Genomic DNA, 21438 nt, shown 5'->3' on the forward strand with positions numbered 1-21438 from the left:
ATGAGTCTCTCTCCTCGTCAATATAAATAGAGACACAGATGTAGAGAGCGGACTTGTGGACACAGTGAGGGACACAGTAGCATTAAAACATATACATTACCATATGTAAAATAGATAGCTAGTGGGAAGTTGCTATATAACACAGGGAGCTCAACCCGGTGTTTGTGATGACCTAGAGGGATAAGACCTGGGGGTGGGAGGGAGGCTCAAGAGAGAGGGTATACACACACACACACACACACACACACTTAATGACTGACTCATGTTGTATGGCAGAAATCAATACAACACTGTAAAGCAATTATCCTCCAATTAAAAAGAAAAAAAGATTCATAAGAGTAGGAGCCCGTCTAGCATCAAAAATGCTGGAGTGGGTTGCCATTTCCTTCTCCAGGGGATCTTCCCCACCCAGGGATCAAACCTGGGTCTCCTGCATTGCAGGCAGATTCTTCAGCGTCTGCACCACCAGTTCAGCTCAGTTCAGTTCAGTCGCTCAGTCGTGTCTGACTCTTTGCGACCCCATGAATCGCAGCACGCCAGGCCTCCCTGTCCATCACAAACTCCCGGAGTTTACTCAAATTCATGCCCATCAAGTCGGTGATGCCATCCAGCCATCTCATCCTCTGTCGTCCCCTTCTCCTCCTGCCCCCAATCCCTCCCAGCATCAGGGTCTTTTCCAATGAGTCAACTCTTCGCATGAGGTGGCCAAAGTACTGGAGTTTCAGCTTCAGCATCAGTCCTTCCAATGAACACCCAGGACTGATCTCCTTCAGGATGGACTGGTTGGATCTCCTTGCAGTCCAAGGGACTCTCAAGAGTCTTCTCCAACACCATAGTTCAAAAGCATCAATTTTTCGGCACTCAGCTTTCTTCACAGTCCAACTCTCACATCCATACATGACCACTGGAAAAACCATAGCCTTGACCAGACGAAACTTTGTTGGCAAAGTAATGTCTCTGCTTTTTAATATGCTGTCTAGGTTGGTCATAACTTTCCTTCCAAGGAGTAAGCGTCTTTTAATTTCATGGCTACACCACCAGGGAAGCCCAAAATGATTAGCACATAGTATGAAATCAATAAATATTTCTTAAATGAAAAATAATAAAATAAAGACAATAATACTATTCTGGTCACTTTACAATAAACATGAAGGATTTTTATAAATCATTAGGTGCTACATAAATGTCAGGCTTTATCACTGACCAACTGGATAGTAAACTTGGCTTTTACTCCCAGAACTTAGAAGAGTTGATGTTTAAAACATGTTTGCTAGATTAATTAATCATAACCGAGAATCTGGATACTTGAATTTTAATCCCAGTTTATTGCTTGACTGTGAATCCTGGGGTAAATTAATTCATTTTAGTTAGACTAATTCACTTTTAGTTAGAATTAGATTATTTTCATCTAAGATCTCCAGTTTGTGTGGGCTCACAAGCAGGAAGATTCCAGGGAGTTCATGGGAGATAAATGGATTAGCACAACTGCAGTTACATCCTTTTTTCCAAACAGCAGCTTCAGCTTAGTCATAGAAGTGGCCTTAAGCCTGATCCTTTTTTGTACTCCAAAGGAAAGCAGTAATATTTATTACTCAAGAACTATAATCAGTTACCTATGTAATCACATTTGTTGGAACTCCTGTTTTCTACAGTAATAATTTATGTGTGCTTTTCATTTGAGGTATACAGATAGAATCATATTCTCCATAGTGCCATTTTATGTTTCAGGTTACATAATAGGGCTTCTTTCTCATGCCCTAGCCAATGGAAAATAACTGCCACTGATTCACAAGTTTTATTGAAATGAAAAATACAAATTGTTGTTCATTTAGTGGCTTCTTTAAGTAGGTGAGTTGACTCAATAATAATTTAATTTTTTTTAAACTGCATTTCTGATTTTTGATTTGTGATAACTTTAAGATAAAATTAACATACAGTAAAATGCACACATCTTAAGTGGACAGCTTGATGAATTTTGACAGTTGTCTACACCCATATAAATTACCACCAGAAACAAGAAATAGAACATGTTCATTACCCCAGAAATTTCCATTGTGCCCATTTCCAGTCAGTCTGCCCAGCCCCAATATCTGATGTAGATTAGTTTTAACAGTATTTTGGTGTCATAAAAATGAAATCAGTCAGTATCTCCCTTTTGTTTCTTCCTTCTTTTGCTTGATATAAAATTTTTGAGATACATCCATGTTGTTGAGTAAATCAAAAGTTCTTTTTCATGGCTAAATATTCTATTCTCTTGACATAACACTTTAAAATCCATTCTACTGTGGATGGATTTTGGATTGCTTCCAGTTTGGGACTATTATGAATAAGGCTGCTTTAAACATTCTTATCTGTGACCTTTTGTACATATGCTTTCATTTTTCTTGAGTAAATATACCCTGTTGGATCCTCAGAAAGTTTTATATTTAACCTTATAAGAAATTGTCACAGTTTTTCCAAGTTGTTGGACCATTTTATATTCCCACCAGCAATGGATGAGAGTTTCAGCTGCCCCACTTCCTCACCAGCAATAGCTATTGCTAATCTTTTTTATATTTTTACTCAGTTCAGTTCAGTTCAGTTCAGTCGCTCAGTCATGTCCGACTCTTTGCGACCCCATGAATCACAGCACGCCAGGCCTCCCTGTCCATCACAAACTCCCAGAGTTTACTCAAACTCATGCCCATCAAGTCGGTGATGCCATCCAGCCATCTCATCCTCTGTCGTCCCCTTCTCCTCCTGCCCCCAATCCCTCCCAGCATCAGGGTCTTTTCCAATGAGTCAACTCTTTGCATGAGGTGGCCAAAGTATTGGAGTTTCAGCTTCAGCATCAGTCCTTCCAATGAACACCCAGGACTTATCTCCTTCAGGATGGACTGGTTGGATCTCCTTGCAGTCCAAGGGACTCTCAAGAGTCTTCTCCAACACCACAGTTCAAAAGCATCAATTTTTCAGCACTCAGCTTTCTTCACAGTCCAACTCTCACATCCATACATGACCACTGGAAAAACCATAGCCTTGACTAGACAGACCTTTGTTGGCAAAGTAATGTCTCTGCTTTTTAATATGCTATCTAGGTTGGTCATAACTTTCCTTTCAAGGAGTAAGCATCTTTTAATTTCATGGCTGCAGTCACCATCTGCAGTGATTTTGGAGCCCCAAAAAATAAAGCCTGACACTGTTTCCACTGTCTCCCCATCTATTTCCCATGAGGTGATGGGACCAGATGCCATGATCTTAGTTTTCTGAATGTTGAGCTTTAAACCAACTTTTTCACTCTCCTCTTTCACTTTCATCAAGAGGCTCTTTAGTTCTTTTTCATTTCTGCCATAAGGGTGGTGTCATCTGCATATCTGAGGTTATTGATATTTCTCCCGGCAGTCTTGATTCCAGCTTGTGCTTCCTCCAGCCCAGCATTTCTCATGATGTACTCTGCATATAAGTTAAATAAGCAGGGTGACAATATACAGCCTTGATGTACTCCTTTTCCTATTTGGAACCAGTCTGTTGTTCCAGATGTCCAGTTCTAACTGTTGCTTCCTGACCTGCATACAGGTTTCTCAAGAGGCAGGTCAGATGGTCTGGTATTCCCATCTCTTTCAGAGTTTTCCACAGTTTATTGTGATCCACACAGTCAACAGCTTTGGCATAGTCAATAAAGCAGAAATAGATGTTTTTCTGGAGCTCTCTCTTCTTCGATGATCCAACGGATGTTGGTAACTTGATCTCTGACTCCTCTGCTTTTTCTAAAACCAGCTTGAACATCTGGAAGTTCACAGTTCACATACTGTTGAAGCCTGGTTTGGAGAATTTTGAGCATTACTTTACTAGCATGTGAGATGAGTACAACTGTGCGGTAGTTTGAGCATTCTTTGGCATTGCCTTTGTTAGGGATTGAAATGAAAACTGACCTTTTCCAGTCCTGTGGCCACTGCTGAGTTTTCCAAATTTGCTGGTATATTGAGTGCAGCACTTTCACAGCATCATCTTTTAAGATTTGAAATAGCTCAACTGGAAATTTCATCACCTCCACTAGCTTTGTTCATAGTGATGCTTCCTAAGGCCCACTTCACATTCCAGGATGTCTGGCTCTAGTTGAGTGATCACACCATTGTGGTTATCTGGGTCATGAAGATCTTTTTTGTATAGTTCTTCTTGCTACCTTTTCTTAATGTCTTCTGCTTTTGTTAGGTCCATACCGTTTCTGTCCTTTATTGTGCCCATCTTTGCATGAAATGTTCCCTTGGTATCTCTAATTTTCTTGAAGAGACCTCTAGTCTTTCCCATTCTATTGTTTTCCTCTATTTCTTTGCACTGATCACTGAGGAAGGCTTTCTTCTCTCCTTGCTATTCTTTGGAACTCTGCATTCAGATGGGTATATCTTTCCTTTTCTCCTTTGCTTTTCACTTCTCTTCTTTTCACAGCTATTTGTAAGGCCTCCTCAGACAGCCATTTTGCTTTTTTGCATTTCTTTTTCTTGGGGATGGTCTTGATCCCTGTCTCCTGTACAATGTCAGCCAAACCTCCATCCATAGTTCATCAGGCTCTCTGTCTATCAGATCTAGTCCCTTAAATCTATTTCTCACTTCCACTGTATAATCATAAGGGATTATACAGAATGAAGTGATGGAGCCAAAGCAAAAACAACACCCAGTTGTGGATGTGACTGCTGATAGAAGTAAAGTTTGATGCTATAAAGAGCAATATTGCATAGGATGCTGGAATGTTAGGTCCATGAACCAAGGCAAATTGGAAGTGGTCAAACAGGAGATGGCAAGAGTGAACATTGACATTTTAGGAATCAGCAAACTAAAATGGACTGGAATAGGTGAATTTAACTCAGATGACCATTATATCTACTACTATGGGCAAGAATCCCTTAGAAGAAATGGAGTAGCCATCATAGTCAACAAAAGAGTCTGAAATGCAGTACTTGGATGCAATCTCAAAAATGATAGAATGATCTCTGTTCGTTTCCAAGGCAAACCATTCAGTATCACAGTAATCCAAGTCTATGCCGCTGACCAGTAACACTGAAGAAGCTGAAGTTGAACGGTTCTATGAAGACCTACAAGACCTTTTAGAACTAACACCCAAAAAAGATGTCCTTTTCATTATAGGGGACTGGAATGCAAAAGTAGGAAGTCAAGAAATACCTGGAGTAACAAGGAAGTCTGGCATTGGAGTACAGAATGAAGCAGGACAGAGGCTCAGAGTTTTGCCAAGAGAACGCACTGGTCATAGCAAACACCCTTGTCCAACAACACAAGAGAAGACTCTACACATACACATCACCAGATGGTCAACACCAAAATCAGATTGATTATATTCTTTGCAGCCAAAGACGGAGAAGCCCTATACAGCCAGCAAAAACGAGACCAGTAGCTGAATGTGGCTTAGATCATGAATTCCTCATTGCCAAATTCTTGTTTAGGTTGTCTTTAATTTTACCCAGCAATACTTTGTGCTTTTTCAGAGTAGACATTCTTTCCTGGATATTTTGTTAGATAATGGATGTTCTGATGCTACTGGAAATAGTATTGGTTGGTTTTTTAATCTTGTTTTTCAGTTTGTTGTTGCTAGTATACAGAAATACACTGATTTTGTGTGTTGATCTTATAATCTGCAACCTTGCTAAATCCTCTTACTAGTTTTAGTAGTTTGTATATTCCTTAGGGTTTTCTACATACACAGTCCTGTCATCTGCACAGAAAGACAGTTTTACATTTGCTAATCTCTGTGCCTTCTCTCTCTCTATTGCCTTATTATACTGGCTAGCATCTTCAGCATAACATTGGATAGAAACAGTAAGAGCAGACAGTTTGACTTGTTCCCAAATTTAGGAGAAGAGTGTTCAGCCTGCAGGTTTTTAGTAACTGCTCTTTATCAGATTGAGAAAGGTCTCTTTGATTCCCTGTTTTGAGGGGATTCTTTGTTAACATGGCAAAGGGGTATTGAGATTTTTCAAATGCTTTTTCTACAACTATTGCTAGAGATCACATTTTTTCTCTTTTATTCTGTTTACATGGTTCATTCTGTTTACATTGGAGTTTTTCCTAATTGTAAACCAACTTTACATTCTTGGGACAAACTTTACTAGTTTGTAATAGATTTCTAAAAATTTCCCCCAAAGATTTGGAAATTTCCTCCTTTTCACTGTTGATACTTTGAATACTAAATGTTAATATATAGATTATTCAAGTAGCAACATTTAGTGAACATCTACTATTTACTACCATTCTGCTAGTGACTGAGAAAGCCGAAATAATATATTGTCCCTACACTTAAAGAGTCACAGCCTATTTGTAAAGTCAGATACATATATAATGGGCAAGTATAGTGATAAATATCCACTCAATGAAGTATCATAGTAGGAAAAATCGGTCTCTGGTGTCTCACTACTCTGTTTATCAGGAGAAGGATCCTGGAAGAAGTGATCCCTAACTTTTCTTACAGGGTTAACTAAGTGAAAGGGATTGAAGGACACGAGGGTACAAATGGACAAAGGCACAAAGTTAAGACAACACCATGGTGCTTCAGAGAAACTAATAGTAGTTCATCACTGCTGGAGGAGCATAAAGTAGAAGGCTGAGCTTGATGAATGATGATTTTATAAAATATCAGCCAGATTGCTGCAAACCTTGTGTGCCAAGTGAAGGAATTTGTCCTTAGTTCTGCAAATGATGGGGAGCCATCATGAGATTCTAAGGGAAGAGAGATGTAGTCTGGTTTGTATTTTAATCAAAACCTGCTGGCAGATTTGCGGAAGATAGATTTGAAGGTGCCAAGGCTGGAGGCAAGATGATCTGTTAGAAAACAATAATGGCGTCCTGAACCTTAGCAATGAGTGTAGAAATGGAGAGGAAGGGTCAGATTTGAGAAATATTTAGGAAGTAAAAGTGGCAGAACTTGGCGATGAACTGATTAGAGGTTGAGGCAAGACTTAGAGTGTATTAGTTTCCTAGAGTTGCCATAACAACGTACACAAGCTGGGTGGTTTAAAATAGAACTTTATGGTCTTACAGTTCTAAAGTCCAGAGGTTAGAAATCAAGGTGTCACCAGGGCCCTGTTCCCTCTGAGACTCTGGGTAGCAGCCTTCCTTGCCTCCTCCTCGCTCTGATGGTAGCTGTTGGCCTTGGATTTCCTTGGCTCGTAGCTACGTTACTCCAGTCACTGCCTCTGTAGTCACATGGTGTTCTCCCTGTTTGTCTCTGTCCTTTTGGAGTAAGGCTCACCCAGTAAATCACTCCTGTAAGTAAGTCACTCCAGTGTGCTGTCACCTTCACTCATCATTATCTCCAGTGACCCTATTTCCAAATAAGGTTACATTCTGAGGCACTGGGAGTTATGGCTTCAGCTTATCTTTGTGAGGGACACAGTTCAACTTATAACAAAGAGCAAAGTCAAAATTGCTTTCAGTTTTTTAGTTCAGAGTCTATAGGATATGACCCCTGGCTAGGTAGGAAATGCAAGGGAAAGAGCTGGTTTAGAAAGAAGATGAATTCAGAATTGACTAGAGGAGATACATTAAGAGCCATTGTAGCAGTCAGTTTTATAGGTCTGAAATTCATCTCTAAGATAGAAACAAACTGTTAAGACTTATGGATAGCATGAGTAATTGGCATCATCTTTTCATTGTTGAGAACATGCTATGATGGTTGTTTTATAGAAGCTGTTATTATGGCAAAGTCAGAGATCTCTATCTTGAGGTATTATATTATATCAATATGATGTATCATTCTCACTAGTTTTAGAACCAATAGTTAGGAAAGAAGCATTGTTGACCAAAATCACATCATTTTAATGAATACTGATGTCACTGATGCAGCAGCTTGAAAATTGTGAAATTACCTTAAGACTCTATTAACTGTGTGTAAATATAATTTTAGTAGAAAGCAAAAATCATGGACATTTATAAGCTTAGTGGAATTTACCCTGTTAGACATTTAATATCCTCAGTTTGGAAAATGCTTCTCAACATGTTACCATTCGTAACTATGGTTAACATCTTGACTATATGCAAAACAAAGTAAATAGTAGTTTACTATTGTCAATATTCATTTCATACTTTTAAGATTGTGGTTGCAATATCAAATATTGCAAGTATGTCATTTAGAAAATATAGTCACACAACTATACTCCTTCTGTGCATTCCCTTAAATTTAGTACCTTCTGTTTTTTATTCATTTGAAATAGTTCAAACTACATTTGCCCAAGCTCTAAAAGTATCTCTAATTCCTCACTACATTTTTCCTCAATGCAGGAAGTTTTGCTGGAGTTGCTAGAACATTGTGTGGATGGCTTATGGAACACAGAGCATTATGAAGTAATTTCTGAAATTTCTAAGTTGATCATTCCAAGTTATGAGAATCATCAAGAGTTTGAGGTAAGTAACTGATATGCTTGCATCATTTACCTATATATTTTATTTTGGTCTTAAGTTAATATCCTTAAAAAACGCTGAAAAGTCCTAAAATTACAGTCCTACCTTATATTCATTTAAATTTTCCAAATGAAATTAAGGATGCAATGTTTAAAATATGTATTGGAATTAACATCATACCAGTTGTTCCTACAGCATTTTTACTAGCAATCTCCCCTTCTCCACTCATGGTAGAGAATAATCCATGTTGTCCTCACTAAACCAAAAAGTTACTGGATTTCCATGTTGTCTTGGAAAAGATATAGGTGTAATTCTATGCTTTGCAATTTGATGGTGAGACTAAAGGTGCTAGCAGATGACAATGGGAGAGATAAGTTACTAGGAACTACCCTTTTATGAGGAGCTTTTCCAGTTTTGTCTGCCACGTAAATCTTAGATCAAAGGGAATTACTAAAGAATAGTAGTATAGCTATTGCCACCAGCACTCAACAAGATTTTTTATATTCAAGAATCTGAGTCTATATCATAATTTTATACCCCTGCCATGCTGGAAAGGGGTGATTTAGGACTCAAGCCATTTTTAAAAGCAAAGCAATTTATCCTTAAATATATGTAGCAAGTAGTCTTTCATTGTTGAAGTGTCCAAGTGTGAAAAAATACATTTAATGTCATATGTGTAGTGTTCTAATCTCTTCTCCAAATTGGCATAGTGCAGCTCAAGTGATTATATTAAAAAGTGAGAGTTAAGTAATTAAATCTATGTCATACAGATGACAAAAAATAACTTACGAGACAAGAGAAGAAGTGGCATTGCTCTCTCTGTCAAAGCATTGCATCCTAAGAACCTTTGTAAAAGTTCCAAAGTACCTACTCTCTTACTCTTAAGTTGAAGACCAGGTTATTAGAAACCCAGAGAACATTTTGCTACTCAATTGACTAATAGGGAAAAAAGAAAAATATATCTTCCCTACACATTAAAGGAAACAATAGGTTCTATTGGGGAACTGCTCCTATTTCCTTGTAGAAAGGCAAGGGTCTGTATAGATTCTGAAGCATCCTGCATGAGATGAAGTAATTTTTCAGTGTTCTTTATGGGATGGGCTGAAAAGTGTCAGCCACAGCAGCCATAAAGGAAGGAAAACTTCTCTCAAATTGACTTCAACTGCAGAAAATAGTATGGAAAGAAAGTATTGAAAGAAAGAACATCTGCTTCCGTGCTCCCCTTTTAGTATTGAAATGAATTCACCAGCATACAGTGAACCGTTTTCTAGTTTGCAGTTTAGTGATGTTTAGCGCATTCTTAATATTATACTCCAACCACCTCTCTCTAGTTTCAAAACATTTTTATCATCCCAGGAAAAACTCCATCTCCTTCAAGGAATCGCTCTTCACTCCCTCCCTCACCCCACTGGTGACCACTAATCTGCTTTCCACCTATGGATTTGCCTATTCTGGATGTGTCATAATAAAGATGAATACAAGATGTGACCTTTTGTGTCTGGCTTCTTTTACTTAGCATAATATTTAGAGGTTCATTCAAGTTGTAACCTATATCAGAACTTAATTCCTTTTTCATGGTTGAATGATATTCCATGGTATAGCTATGCCAAAATCTGTTTGTATGTTTGGGTTGTTTCCATATTTGGGCTACTATAAACAGTGCTGTTGTAAACAGTTATGTATAAGTTTCTGTATAGGTACGTTTTCATTTATCTTGGATAAATACCTAAGAGGAGAATTGCTGAGTCACAGAGTAATTCTATTAACTTTTGAGAAACCACTGAATTGTTGTCCCTTTTACCTTCCTACAAGCACATCTGATCAACACTTGTGTTTTGGGGTTCTTATTACAGCCATCCTAGTGAATGTGAAGTGGTGTCACATTGTGGTTTTGATTTCCATTTCCTTAATGACTAAAGATTTTGAACAGCTTTCATGTCTTTGTTGGCCATTTTTATATATTCTCTGGAGAGATGTCTATTCAAGTCCTTTGCTCACTTTTAAATTGAGTTGTTTGTCATTTCGTTGTTGAGCTATGAGACTTCCTTATAATTTTTGGATAAGCAAACATCAGATATGTGATTTGCAAATATTTTCTCTTGTTCTGTATGTTGTCTTTTCACATCCTAGATAATGTTCTTTGCACAGTGCATTCCCTTTTTCTGAGTGGGTAGAAGAATATATTCTTTGGAAGTGTCTGTGAACTTGTTACAAAAGCATTCCTCACTCAGGCTTTTACTGTTATTTTTGTGTCTGAATTTTCTTTCCTCTCCTAAAGTGTTTGCACGATCATTTATTCCCATCTTGCCACCTTAGGGCTCAAGCAAAGCATTTTGCTTCTCTTTCAGTTACAATAATTCAGACATAAGGAAAAAAGTAGTCAACAACACAGTACTTTTAATGTATATACTACCATTGAGATATGAATGACATGAACATGATATTTAGAATTACAGTGTTATTTGACCATTTTAAGCTCTACCCTCTCACCTAAAGTTGTTAAGGAGTTTTTCCTAACTGTGACCATGGGAGAAGGAAGTGCGAATGACCCCACCAAAACCATTTTGGAAAGGAAATGGTGTTGCTTTTTGCCCCTTATGCATTTATCATACACATTTCATCATAACTAACCAAAAGATAAAGCTGATTTGTTTATTCTCATATTTTCAGAAACTTACTCAAGTTTATAGAACTCTTCATGGAGCTTACACAAAAATTTTGGAGGTTATGCACACAAAGAAAAGACTTTTAGGCACTTTCTTCAGAGTTGCCTTTTATGGCAGTAAGTATACTTTAGTTCATCAAGTTGTTTTCCGTTTTAAACATTCACCTTTGAATTATTAGATTACCACAGCAGCAGTTACTGGTTCTAGGATTCTGTCTAGATAAAGCACCTGTCACAACAGCAGGTGTGACACTTCTCAGAGTAACGTTCACTTCGGTGTCCGTATCTAAATCCACTAGGTCAGAGGGCAGCATATAAAATTTGAATGTTTCCGTCAGTTTCATTTCAGTCAAGCTTCTTAAATGTTTATTTAATACCCGGTACTGAAAGTTTTCAAATAAAAATCAGGTAAGTATGCAAATGATGAAAAATCGAGTGTTAAAAACCTTCAGGCCAATGATATGCTCATATGACTGTGAGTTTGAAAGTTCTCATTTATTTCAGCTACAATATCTGTATGTGGCTTTTAGTACTATTATTTAAAATCTATTTCAAGTACATTATTGCTGATTACTTAGTGGATGTTCTGTAAATGCTGTATTTGCTCATAATACTTATAAATTATTGTATGTTTAACTTTATAATAGTCTTTTTTTGAAGAAGAGGATGGAAAGGAGTACATCTATAAAGAGCCAAAGCTCACCGGCCTCTCAGAGATTTCCCTGAGACTTGTTAAACTTTATGGTGAAAAATTTGGTACAGAGAATGTCAAAATAATTCAGGATTCAGACAAGGTAACATGCCTTGCGTTTTGAAATCATTATTTATTAGTTCCAGATGTGGCACATTGCTTCTGACTTTTTCCTTTTTTAGCTGGTGGAGGAGAGGCATGGGAAATAGAGTTTTTCCAGATCCTGAAAGAAAGGACAGGGGCTTTGAAGTCAGAAAGAAGGATTCAGATCTCCATTCTCTGCCACTTACTAGCTGTGTGACCATGGTGAATTTACTTAACCTCTCTGTGCCTTATTGTTCTTGTTAGTAAAATGAACTTAATAATAGTGCCTTCCTCATAGAGTTGTTGTAGGAGTTCAGTTAAGCTCAGTTGTGTCCTACTCTTTGCGACCCCATGGACTGCAGCACGCCAGGCTTCCCTGTCTTCTATCACCAACTCCTGGAGCTTGCTCAAACTCATGTCCATTGAGTCGGTGATGCCATCCAACCATCTCATCCTTTGTCATCCCCTTCTCCTCCTGCCCTCAATCTTTCCCAGCATCAGGGTCTTTTCCAATGAGTCAGTTCTTTGCATCAGGTGGCCAAAGTATTGGAGTTTCAGCTTCAGCATCAGTCCTTCCAATGAATATTCAGGACTGATTTCCTTTAGGATGGACTGGTTGGATCTCCTTGCAGTCCAAGGGACTCTCAAGAGTCTTCTCCAGCACCACAGTTCAAAAGCATCAATTCTTCAGCACTCAGCTTTTCTTTATAAATAAAGTCCAACCCTCACATCCATACATGACTACTGGAAAAACCATAGCTTTGACTACATGGACTTTGTCAGCAAAGTAGTGTCTCTGCTTTTTAATATGACGTCTAGGTTGGTCATAGCTTTTCTTCCAAGGGGCAAGCCTCTTTTAATTTCATGGCTGCAGTCACCATCTGCAGTGATTTTGGAGCCCAAGAAAATAATGTCTGTCACTGTTTCCTTTGTTTTCCCATCAATTTGCCAGGAAGTAGTGGGACGGGATGCCATGATCTTCATTTTTTGAATGTTGAGTTTTAAGCCAGCTTTTACACCACTAGGCTTGCCCCATATGAAATACCAAAGGGCGTCCTGCTGGTCACAATGAAAGAAGATCAGACAGTAATTCAAAGCTGTATCAAGGTCTTGGTAAAGGTAAATACATGGGTAATTATAAAATCTAGTATTATCATAACAATAGCAACATATTTCTGTTTTTTGATTGCTACATGATTTAAGAGACTTTACATTAAAAAATGATTAGTCTACAGGACTTTCCTGGTTGTCCAGTTGTTAAGAACCCTCCATCCACTGGAGGGGACATGGGTTCAATCCCCAGCAGGGGAACTAAGATCTCGCTGCAGGACAACTGAGCCGGGGCACCACAACTAAAAATGCCCATGTACTACAGCTACTGAACCCATGTACTCTAGAGCCCATGCTCTGCAACGAAAGAAGCAATACACTGCATTAATGGAATGAAGGAAAAAAACACGATTATCTCAATAAATGCAGAAAATGCATTTGACAAAATTAACACCTTTTCATAATGAAAACACTCAACAAACAAGGAATAGAAGGAAATGACTACAATCTGACCAAGGGCCACTGTGAAAAACCCATAGCAAACACTGTATTCAATCCTGTGACAAGGGATAGAAACTTTCTTAGTAGCTTTTAAAACTTCTCCAAAAAGCCTATATTCAAAAATTCTTTCTTTTCTTTCCCATTAAATATCTAGATTTCTCTAGAGAAACCTAAGGAAATAGTTGAAGTTAATTATCTGGCTAAGACAAAACATAGAAGAGAAATAAAAAAGAGGTCAAGACTGATTTTAACCTTATAAAAATAAAGTATATGGTAAAACATTCAAACAGTATATGAGGGTACACTTGAAAAATAAAAAATGTTTTTCTTCTCCATAAGACTCTAGTCTATCTCCTTAGGGATATCTATTAACACTTTTGTATCATTCCATCTACGGCCGATTCATATGGCAAAAACCCCCACAATATTGAAAAGTAATTATCCTCCATTAAAATAAGTAAATTAAAAAACAACTTTGTATCATTCCAGAAATTTCCTAAGCATACACAAGTGAGTGTATGTAAATATCAGTTTTCACAAATGTAATCATCCTGCCCATAATGTCTGCATCTCACCCTTTTCTCTCAAGAATATATCTTGGTTGGTTCGTATCAATACTTATAAATTTTTTAAGTAGTTTACCTATATCCATTATGAGGGGTAGTAAATTTTCCTAACACTATGGACACAGATTGTTTCCAGGTTTTTGTTCTATAAACTTTACCGCAATAAACATCTTAAACATACATCTTTGTGTACATCTACAAGATAAAATCTTAAATGCAAAATTATTGGGTCCAACAGAACACACATTTAAAATACTGGAAAATATTGCCCCCTGTTCTTTAAACTGTTTTTGCCCTTAAGCAGATTTTGTCCTTTGGCAAGTAAAAGAGTGTTTAAAATTTTAAACTCCACACATTAAGAAAGAAGAAGGATTTTAAAAGTAGCAACTGTTTCTTTTATCTGTTGCCTATAAAGAGTGACTAAAATATTGTGTTTACAAAGAGGGTCAGCAGTCCAGCTGCCTGATGGTGGCTTGTTCCTGTTGGACAGATTTTCAGAGGTAGAATAAAGTAGAAAATTGCACGTTTTTCTGCAAGCCTGGCTTTCTAATAACTTTCCATTTATAGTATCAGTAGTGTGGCAAGAAGCCTAAAACTTGCTGGCTACAAAAGAGAAAATTTTCTGTGGTCTTAATTCAATAAAACAACACAGAAGACTGAAACTGATAAGAAACAGAGAGGTTTTGCCAAGTATTAATGAATTCTGGACCTGCCAGCATACTTATTTTTAAATGTTTAAGGCATATGTTCAAGATAAAATCGTCTCCTATATATAAATTTACAAAGTGAAGAGATCATTTTCATCGTAGAAAATGAAGTGTCTTTACCATCGCCAGGGGCTTTTCACTCTGGCAATGCTGCCTGTTGGCTATTAAGTGTTTTGCAGGGCATCATGCACATCACAGTCACTCGGTACGTATTTCTGGAGCCTGCAGATCTTGCACTGGGTTAAAGGTCTTTCCTACCTTAAAATTCAGCTCTCATCCTGAACATGCCCATGGTGACTAAGGACAATCAATCATTCCCATTGTGCTCTTCCGCAATTCTGTCTATAAGGAACTATGCGTTTCTAAGAAACAGCCTCTCTTGCTGGATCCTTTCTCATCCTTGCCTTGGCAGGGTCTAGTGGGATGGATCATCTTTACATCAAGGCATCTCTCCTAAACCTACATCACTACAAATATAACTACTGAACTAAGGCTATCTTAAGAATGAAATGTGTGTTCTAAGATGATTTTTCTTTCAAAAATCTCATTTATTTATTTTTATTTTTGGCTGCATTTGATCTTCTTTGCTGTGGCGTGTGGGCTTTCTCTAGTTGTAGTGAGCTGGGAGTACTCTCTAGTTGTGGTGCCCGGGATCTAGAGCGCCAGCGCAGTAGTTGTGGCGCACAGGTTTAGGTTCCCCACAACATGTGGAATCCTCCTGGACTAGGGATCAAACTTGTGTCTCCTTCATTGGCAGGCAAACTCTTGCCCACTGGACCACCAGAGAAGGCCCACCTAAGATGATTTTAATCATAAAGTATGAAATTGACAATCATGAGGCACAACAACATTAACAATAATGGCTAACGTCTATTGAGCATGCTAGCTTCTATGTTATTATCAAATGCCTTCTTATGTATCAGGAACTCCAATCACTTTCCATACATTGAATAATTTAATCCCTACAACTATCAAGGCTGTATATTGTCACCCTGCTTATTTAACTTATATGCAGAGTACATCATGCAAAATGCCAGACTGGATGAAGCACAAGCTGGAATCAAGATTGCCAGGAGAAATATCAATAACCTCAGATATGCAGATGACACCACCCTTATGACAGAAAGTGAAGAGGAACTAAAGAGCTCTTGATGAAAGTGAAAGAGGAGAGTGAAAAAGTTGGCTTAAAACTCAATATTCAAAAAATGAAGATCATGGCATCTGGTCCCACTATTTCATGGCAAATAGATGGGAAAACAATGGAAACAGTGACAGACATTATTTTCTTGGGCTCCAAAATCACTGCAGGTGGTGACTGTAGCCATGAAATTAAAAGATGCTTGCTCCTTGGAAGAAAAGCTATGACCAACCTAGACGTCATATTAAAAAGCAGAGACATTACTTTGCTGCCAAAGTCCATGTAGTCAAAGCTATGGTTTTTCCAGTAGTCATGTATGGATGTGAGGGTTGGACTTTATTTATAAAGAAAGCTGAGTGCTGAAGAATTGATGCTTTTGAACTGTGGTGCTGGAGAAGACTCTTGAGAGTCCCTTGGACTGCAAGGAGATCCAACCAGTCCATCCTAAAGGAAATCAGTCCTGAATATTCATTGGAAGGACTGATGCTGAAGCTGAAACTCCAATACTTTGGCCACCTGATGCAAAGAACTGACTCATTGGAAAAGACCCTGATGCTGGGAAAGATTGAGGGCAGGAGGAGAAGGGGATGACAAAGGATGAGATGGTTGGATGGCATCCCCGACTCAATGGACATGAGTCTGAGCAAGCTCCAGGAGTTGGTGAGGACAGGGAAGCCTGGCGTGCTGCAGTCCATGGGGTCGCAAAGAGTAGGACACGACAGAGTAACTGAAGCGAACTGAGTGGTAATTTACTCCCTCAGCTTTTCTTTATCTGAGAATGTCTTAATTTTTCCCTCACTATTAAGGACAGTTTTGTCAGATATAGAATTCTTGATTAATAGATTTGTTTTTTCTTAGAAGTCCACTGCCTTCTGACCCCCAAAGTTTCTGATGAGAAATCTGACCATCTTATTCAGAATCCCTCGTATGTGACAAGTCTTTGTCTCTTGCTTCTTGCAAAATTCTCTCTTTGCCATAGTAAAGTAATTAGCCTTCAATTAAAGTAAATAAATTAATTTTTTAAAAAATAAAAAAATTCTCTCTTTGGCTTTGACTTTTGACATTTGATTTTAATATGTCTCAGTGTGGGTCTCTTTGAGTTACCCTGCTTGGAGTTTGTTGAGCTTTGTGTCTTTCATCAGATTTGAGTGTTCACCCATTATTTCTTCAGATAGTCTCCCTGCCCCTTTCTCTCACTTTTTTCCTTCAAGGACTCCCATAGTGTGCATGTTCACCTGCTGGATGATATTCCTCAGGTTCTGTAGCCTCTGTCCCTCTTCAATCTTTTTCCTTTGTGTTCTCTGATCGATCATTGACAATGTCTTATCTTCAAATTGGCTACACCAGCTGAAATGTGTCTTTGAATCCCTTTGGTGATGTTTTATTTCAGTTATTGTATTTTTCAGCTCTGAAAAAAAAGGTTTTGGTTTCAATTTACATTTTCTAGCTATTTATTGACATCGGCATTTTGTTGATACATAATTTCCTTGACTTTTTCCACAACTTCCCTTAGATCTTTGATTATGAATACTGTTGTTTTAATGTCTTTTTCTAGGAGATCTACTATCACTTTTTTTCTCCAGTGATAATTTCTATTGGTTTATTTTTCTTTATTGTATGGGCCATACTTTCGTATTTCTTTGTATGCCTTGCAATTTTTTTGTTGTTGTTGTTGAAAACTGGACATTTGAATTTAATATTGTGATCTCTCTAGATATCAGATTCTCTCCCTGTCCCCGAGTTTCCTGGGTTTTATTTTTGTTTTTAATTGTTGTAAGCTGTGTCTGTCCCAAGAATCAGCCTGAGGTGTAAATTTGGGATCTTCTCAAGTCTTTTCTGAGCCTGTGCCTTCCCCTGAGTATGCACAGTGACTTTCTAGTCACCCTCATTTATGCAGTTACCTTTGAATGGCCTAGTATTGGAAGTCCAGCTCCTAAGAGGGGATGGAGAGGAAAATGAAGAGGAGAGGAAAGGTGCTGGTCTGTTAAATCCCCTGAAAGTCACTTTAGGCAGAGGGGGAGGGCATTGCAACAAAGGGAAGAAGTGGTATAAAAATGGCCACAGCCTCTTTGACTGTCCCCCTGTGATCAGAAGCAGCAATCAGCAGTCAGAGCACAGATTCACGATATTTGGAAGACAGGGCCTTTGTTCATCCTGGCTCCCACAAGCTGTTCTAGGAATATGTACACAACTATCTGCCATAGTACCTGAGGGATGAGGTATGGGTTGCTGCCATTGTGCCCAGAGTTAAAATTGAACAAAATCAAAATTAAGGCAATTTTCTGTCCAAATCTTCCCTGGAAGTTGCAAGTCTTCAATAGCCTCCAGAGTTCCAAAATTGTTCCATCAGGTAGATAATGACGGTGTAACTATTGTCTCTATAAGAAGATAGATGTCTGGTGCTCTGCCATCTTCTGAGGATCCTCTCTGTAATAGGTATTTTTTGAGGTGGAATTCAAATGTGCAGTTAGCCATTTTAATATATTTTTAGGAAAGCAAATTATAAAGCAATGCTCAGGATGATCTCCGGTTTGTAAATATATGTGCATAGCAAAAAAGATTACAAGGAAATACATGAGAAGGTAAATGTTGATCATTGCTGAGTGGTAGCATTGCAGTTTTTTCTGTCTACATTTCTATAATTTCCAAATAGGCTTATGTAACTTCTTAATAATCAGAAGGAAACAATCCTTGAAGAAAGAGCAAAGACCTCTTCCAAGTGTGTATTCATCTCACAGTGTATTCAATGACACTGTTCCTCAGTTGATCTCAGAGGTGTTAGTAGCTTACCTGTACTCCATTTTCCCTTCTGTTGAATAAAAAACAAAACTTTCTTACTTTCCAGGTGAATGTCAAAGAGCTTGATCCCAAATATGCTCATATCCAAGTCACTTATGTGAAGCCCTACTTTGATGATAAAGAACTCACAGAAAGAAAAACTGAGTTTGAAAGAGACCATAATATCAACAGATTTGTTTTTGAGGCTCCTTATACATTGTCAGGCAAAAAGCAAGGTTGTATAGAAGAACAGTGCAAACGCCGTACAATCTTGACTAGTAAGTAGGACTTGGCATAACTTCTTTGTTTGACATGATCTTTTTTGATACATACAAGCAGCAGCTGGTCAGCCGGAAAATGTAACTAACATTTTAACCATTTATTGTTCTGCTGTTCAGTCACTCATTTACACAAACATTCCTATGTTGTAAACCATTCCTTCCCCATATGTAATTATGTAATTCATGGTTAGTCTGAGTCATCTCACAGAGAATTTCTCCTTCAGTCCTGAAGTAATAAGGCACCTATTTGGTCTCTAAAGGATTTTCCAGAGAAAATATGGGGAGAATTAAGCACAATAGGTTTTTTTCTTTAATTTGGCTATTTGATTTGCTATCTTAAAAACTCATTTGTCAATCTTAATCTTTAATAGCTTCAAACTCATTTCCATATGTGAAGAAGAGGATCCCTATAAACTATGAACAGCAGATTCATTTAAAGCCAATTGATGTTGCCATGGATAAAAGATAAAACTGCAGAGCTGCAAAAGCTTTGCTTTTCTGCTGACGTGGACATGATTCAGCTCCAACTTAAATTGCAGGGCTGTGTTTCAGTGCAGGTATGTTGGTTGCTAACCATGTATTAAATGTTTCTTGTTGTTCCTCTTGCTTTCATAAGGGCACAGAGCAAGCACTAATTGTAATTGTCTTATACTCTCACTGGGTGCAAAAACCTCTACATTTTTTATTAATTTAATAAAGACATTATGTTCAGTTTCTGTAAATTTTTTGTTATGTCAGAGAGCTTTAATGTAAATGCCTCTGACTATAGCCAAGTCCTACATTTAGATAGCAGAAATTGTTAAGTAACTTGTTAGAGTATAATTTTGGCAGATGATTTGCTTTAGTTAATCTTTTTCAAATAAATTTATAGTAAGATAGCAAATATGTTTCTCAGGCATGGATTTTTAATATATTATTCTTTTTAAAAAGAGAAATGAAAAAATTGCTTTTTGATTACATCCTAACAACTCTCATTTTTCTCCTTTTGTAATTTAGGTAAATGCAGGTCCATTAGCATATGCAAGGGCTTTCTTAAATGACAGTCAAGCTAGCAAGTATCCACCCAAAAAAGTAAATGAGTTGAAAGACATGTTTAGGTAAGTGCTTTGTAGTTTTCAGATCAGACCTCTATTTTTTTTTTACTCCATTGTCTTCTTAAGTGAAACCAAAATATTCACCAAATAATGTCCTTCTAAAAAAATTATCTGTTCCCTTTTATAATGTTTAAGTTACCTTCTAATGGTATTTTAGGTAGTGAGGAAATGTGTGATCTCTTTCTTGCTGCAGAACTGTAACAATCTCCTAGTGACTCAAGGCATTAAATATGGCAACCACTTCATTGCTGTGGATATTGTGACACAAACAGAAGCCTACATTCATTACGTGATTTCCTCCTTTGTCTGACTGACCTCATGTCACAGCTTTTCCAGATCATTTAAGGTAGGAAGGGTTGGATAGGCTTACTTCTATCCTGTATCCTTAGTTCCACTTGGATTCTGCCAGTCTAGGGCATACAATATTGTCTCTGGACTGAGAGTCCCTCTAAGCCAAGGCATGTTTGAATGGTCACACAGTAGAAAAAAATTGTTTTGTATATAAAAGAATTTACATTCAGAATAAAAGAGACAGATGAGTAAAGCAGACTGATTAGAAAGATAACTTCCACTCATTTGCTCCCAACTTCATTTATTTTTCCTAACTCTGTATTATCAGCTATTTCAGGTTACAGAGTAACCAGTGGTCATTCATTCAGTATTTATTAATGCCTGCTGCTGCTGCTGCTAAGTCACTTCAGCCATGTCCGACTCTGTGCAACCCCATAGACGGCAGCCCTCCAGGCTCCCCCGTCCCTGGGATTCTCCAGGCAAGAACACTAGAGTGGGTTGCCATTTCCTTCTCCAACGCATGAAAGTGAAAAGTGAAAGTGAAGTTGCTCAGTTATGATCAACTCTTAGCGACCCCATGGACTTCAGTGCACCAGGCTCTTCCATCCATGGGATTTTCCAGGCAAGAGCACTGGAGTGGGGTGCCATTGCCTTCTCTGTATTAATGCCTGGCATGTACAAAAAGATTCTACTAGTTGCCATGATAGGGATACAGAACAAATGGTCAGTGAGGTACTTTGTCCCCTAAGTTTTGCATTCTAATTATGGACATTAAACATAAACATATGAAATAATGGAAAATATTCTTATGATAAGTCATCAACTCCCTGTCGCCACTTTTACCAACCCAGGGCAGATACTTCATGCCTATAACACCCAGCACTGTACTGGGTACATAGCCCCAAATAAGCTATTTTTGAATAAATGACATTATCTACAGATATAAATTACTGTGAGCACAACCATAGCTGATATCATATCAAGTAAATGACTGAGCAGGTAGGCTTCCTAGAGGGTATATATTTTGAGCTAGATTTTGAAAGAGATAAGAAACCAGAAGCAAAGATGGAAAAGAAAAGATATTTCAGACTTAGGAGATGGCATTAGCAAAAACACAGTGAGAAAATATGGGATTCTAATCTTCCTTCTAGGCAAGCCTTGGTTAAAGTAAATATTAAATTGTCAGTGAGACTTTTGAGTAATAAGT

The 21438-nt window shown here is 37.9% G+C and overlaps 1 protein-coding gene across 1 annotated transcript in view; it reads left to right on the forward strand.

The window, feature by feature from the left end:
* Window positions 1-21438, forward strand: part of DOCK11 (dedicator of cytokinesis 11) — a 214143-nt gene that overhangs the window by 176200 nt on the left and 16505 nt on the right. Inside the window, 7 exon segments of the mRNA XM_070462215.1 lie at window positions 8266-8388; window positions 11056-11190; window positions 11698-11844; window positions 18633-18843; window positions 19218-19305; window positions 19307-19403; window positions 19843-19943. Of these exon segments, the coding sequence (XP_070318316.1) occupies window positions 8266-8388; window positions 11056-11190; window positions 11698-11844; window positions 18633-18843; window positions 19218-19305; window positions 19307-19403; window positions 19843-19943 (902 nt within the window).

The sequence above is a fragment of the Odocoileus virginianus genome, unplaced genomic scaffold (assembly GCF_023699985.2).
Source record: "Odocoileus virginianus isolate 20LAN1187 ecotype Illinois unplaced genomic scaffold, Ovbor_1.2 Unplaced_Scaffold_1, whole genome shotgun sequence".
Taxonomy (NCBI): Eukaryota; Metazoa; Chordata; class Mammalia; order Artiodactyla; family Cervidae; genus Odocoileus; species Odocoileus virginianus.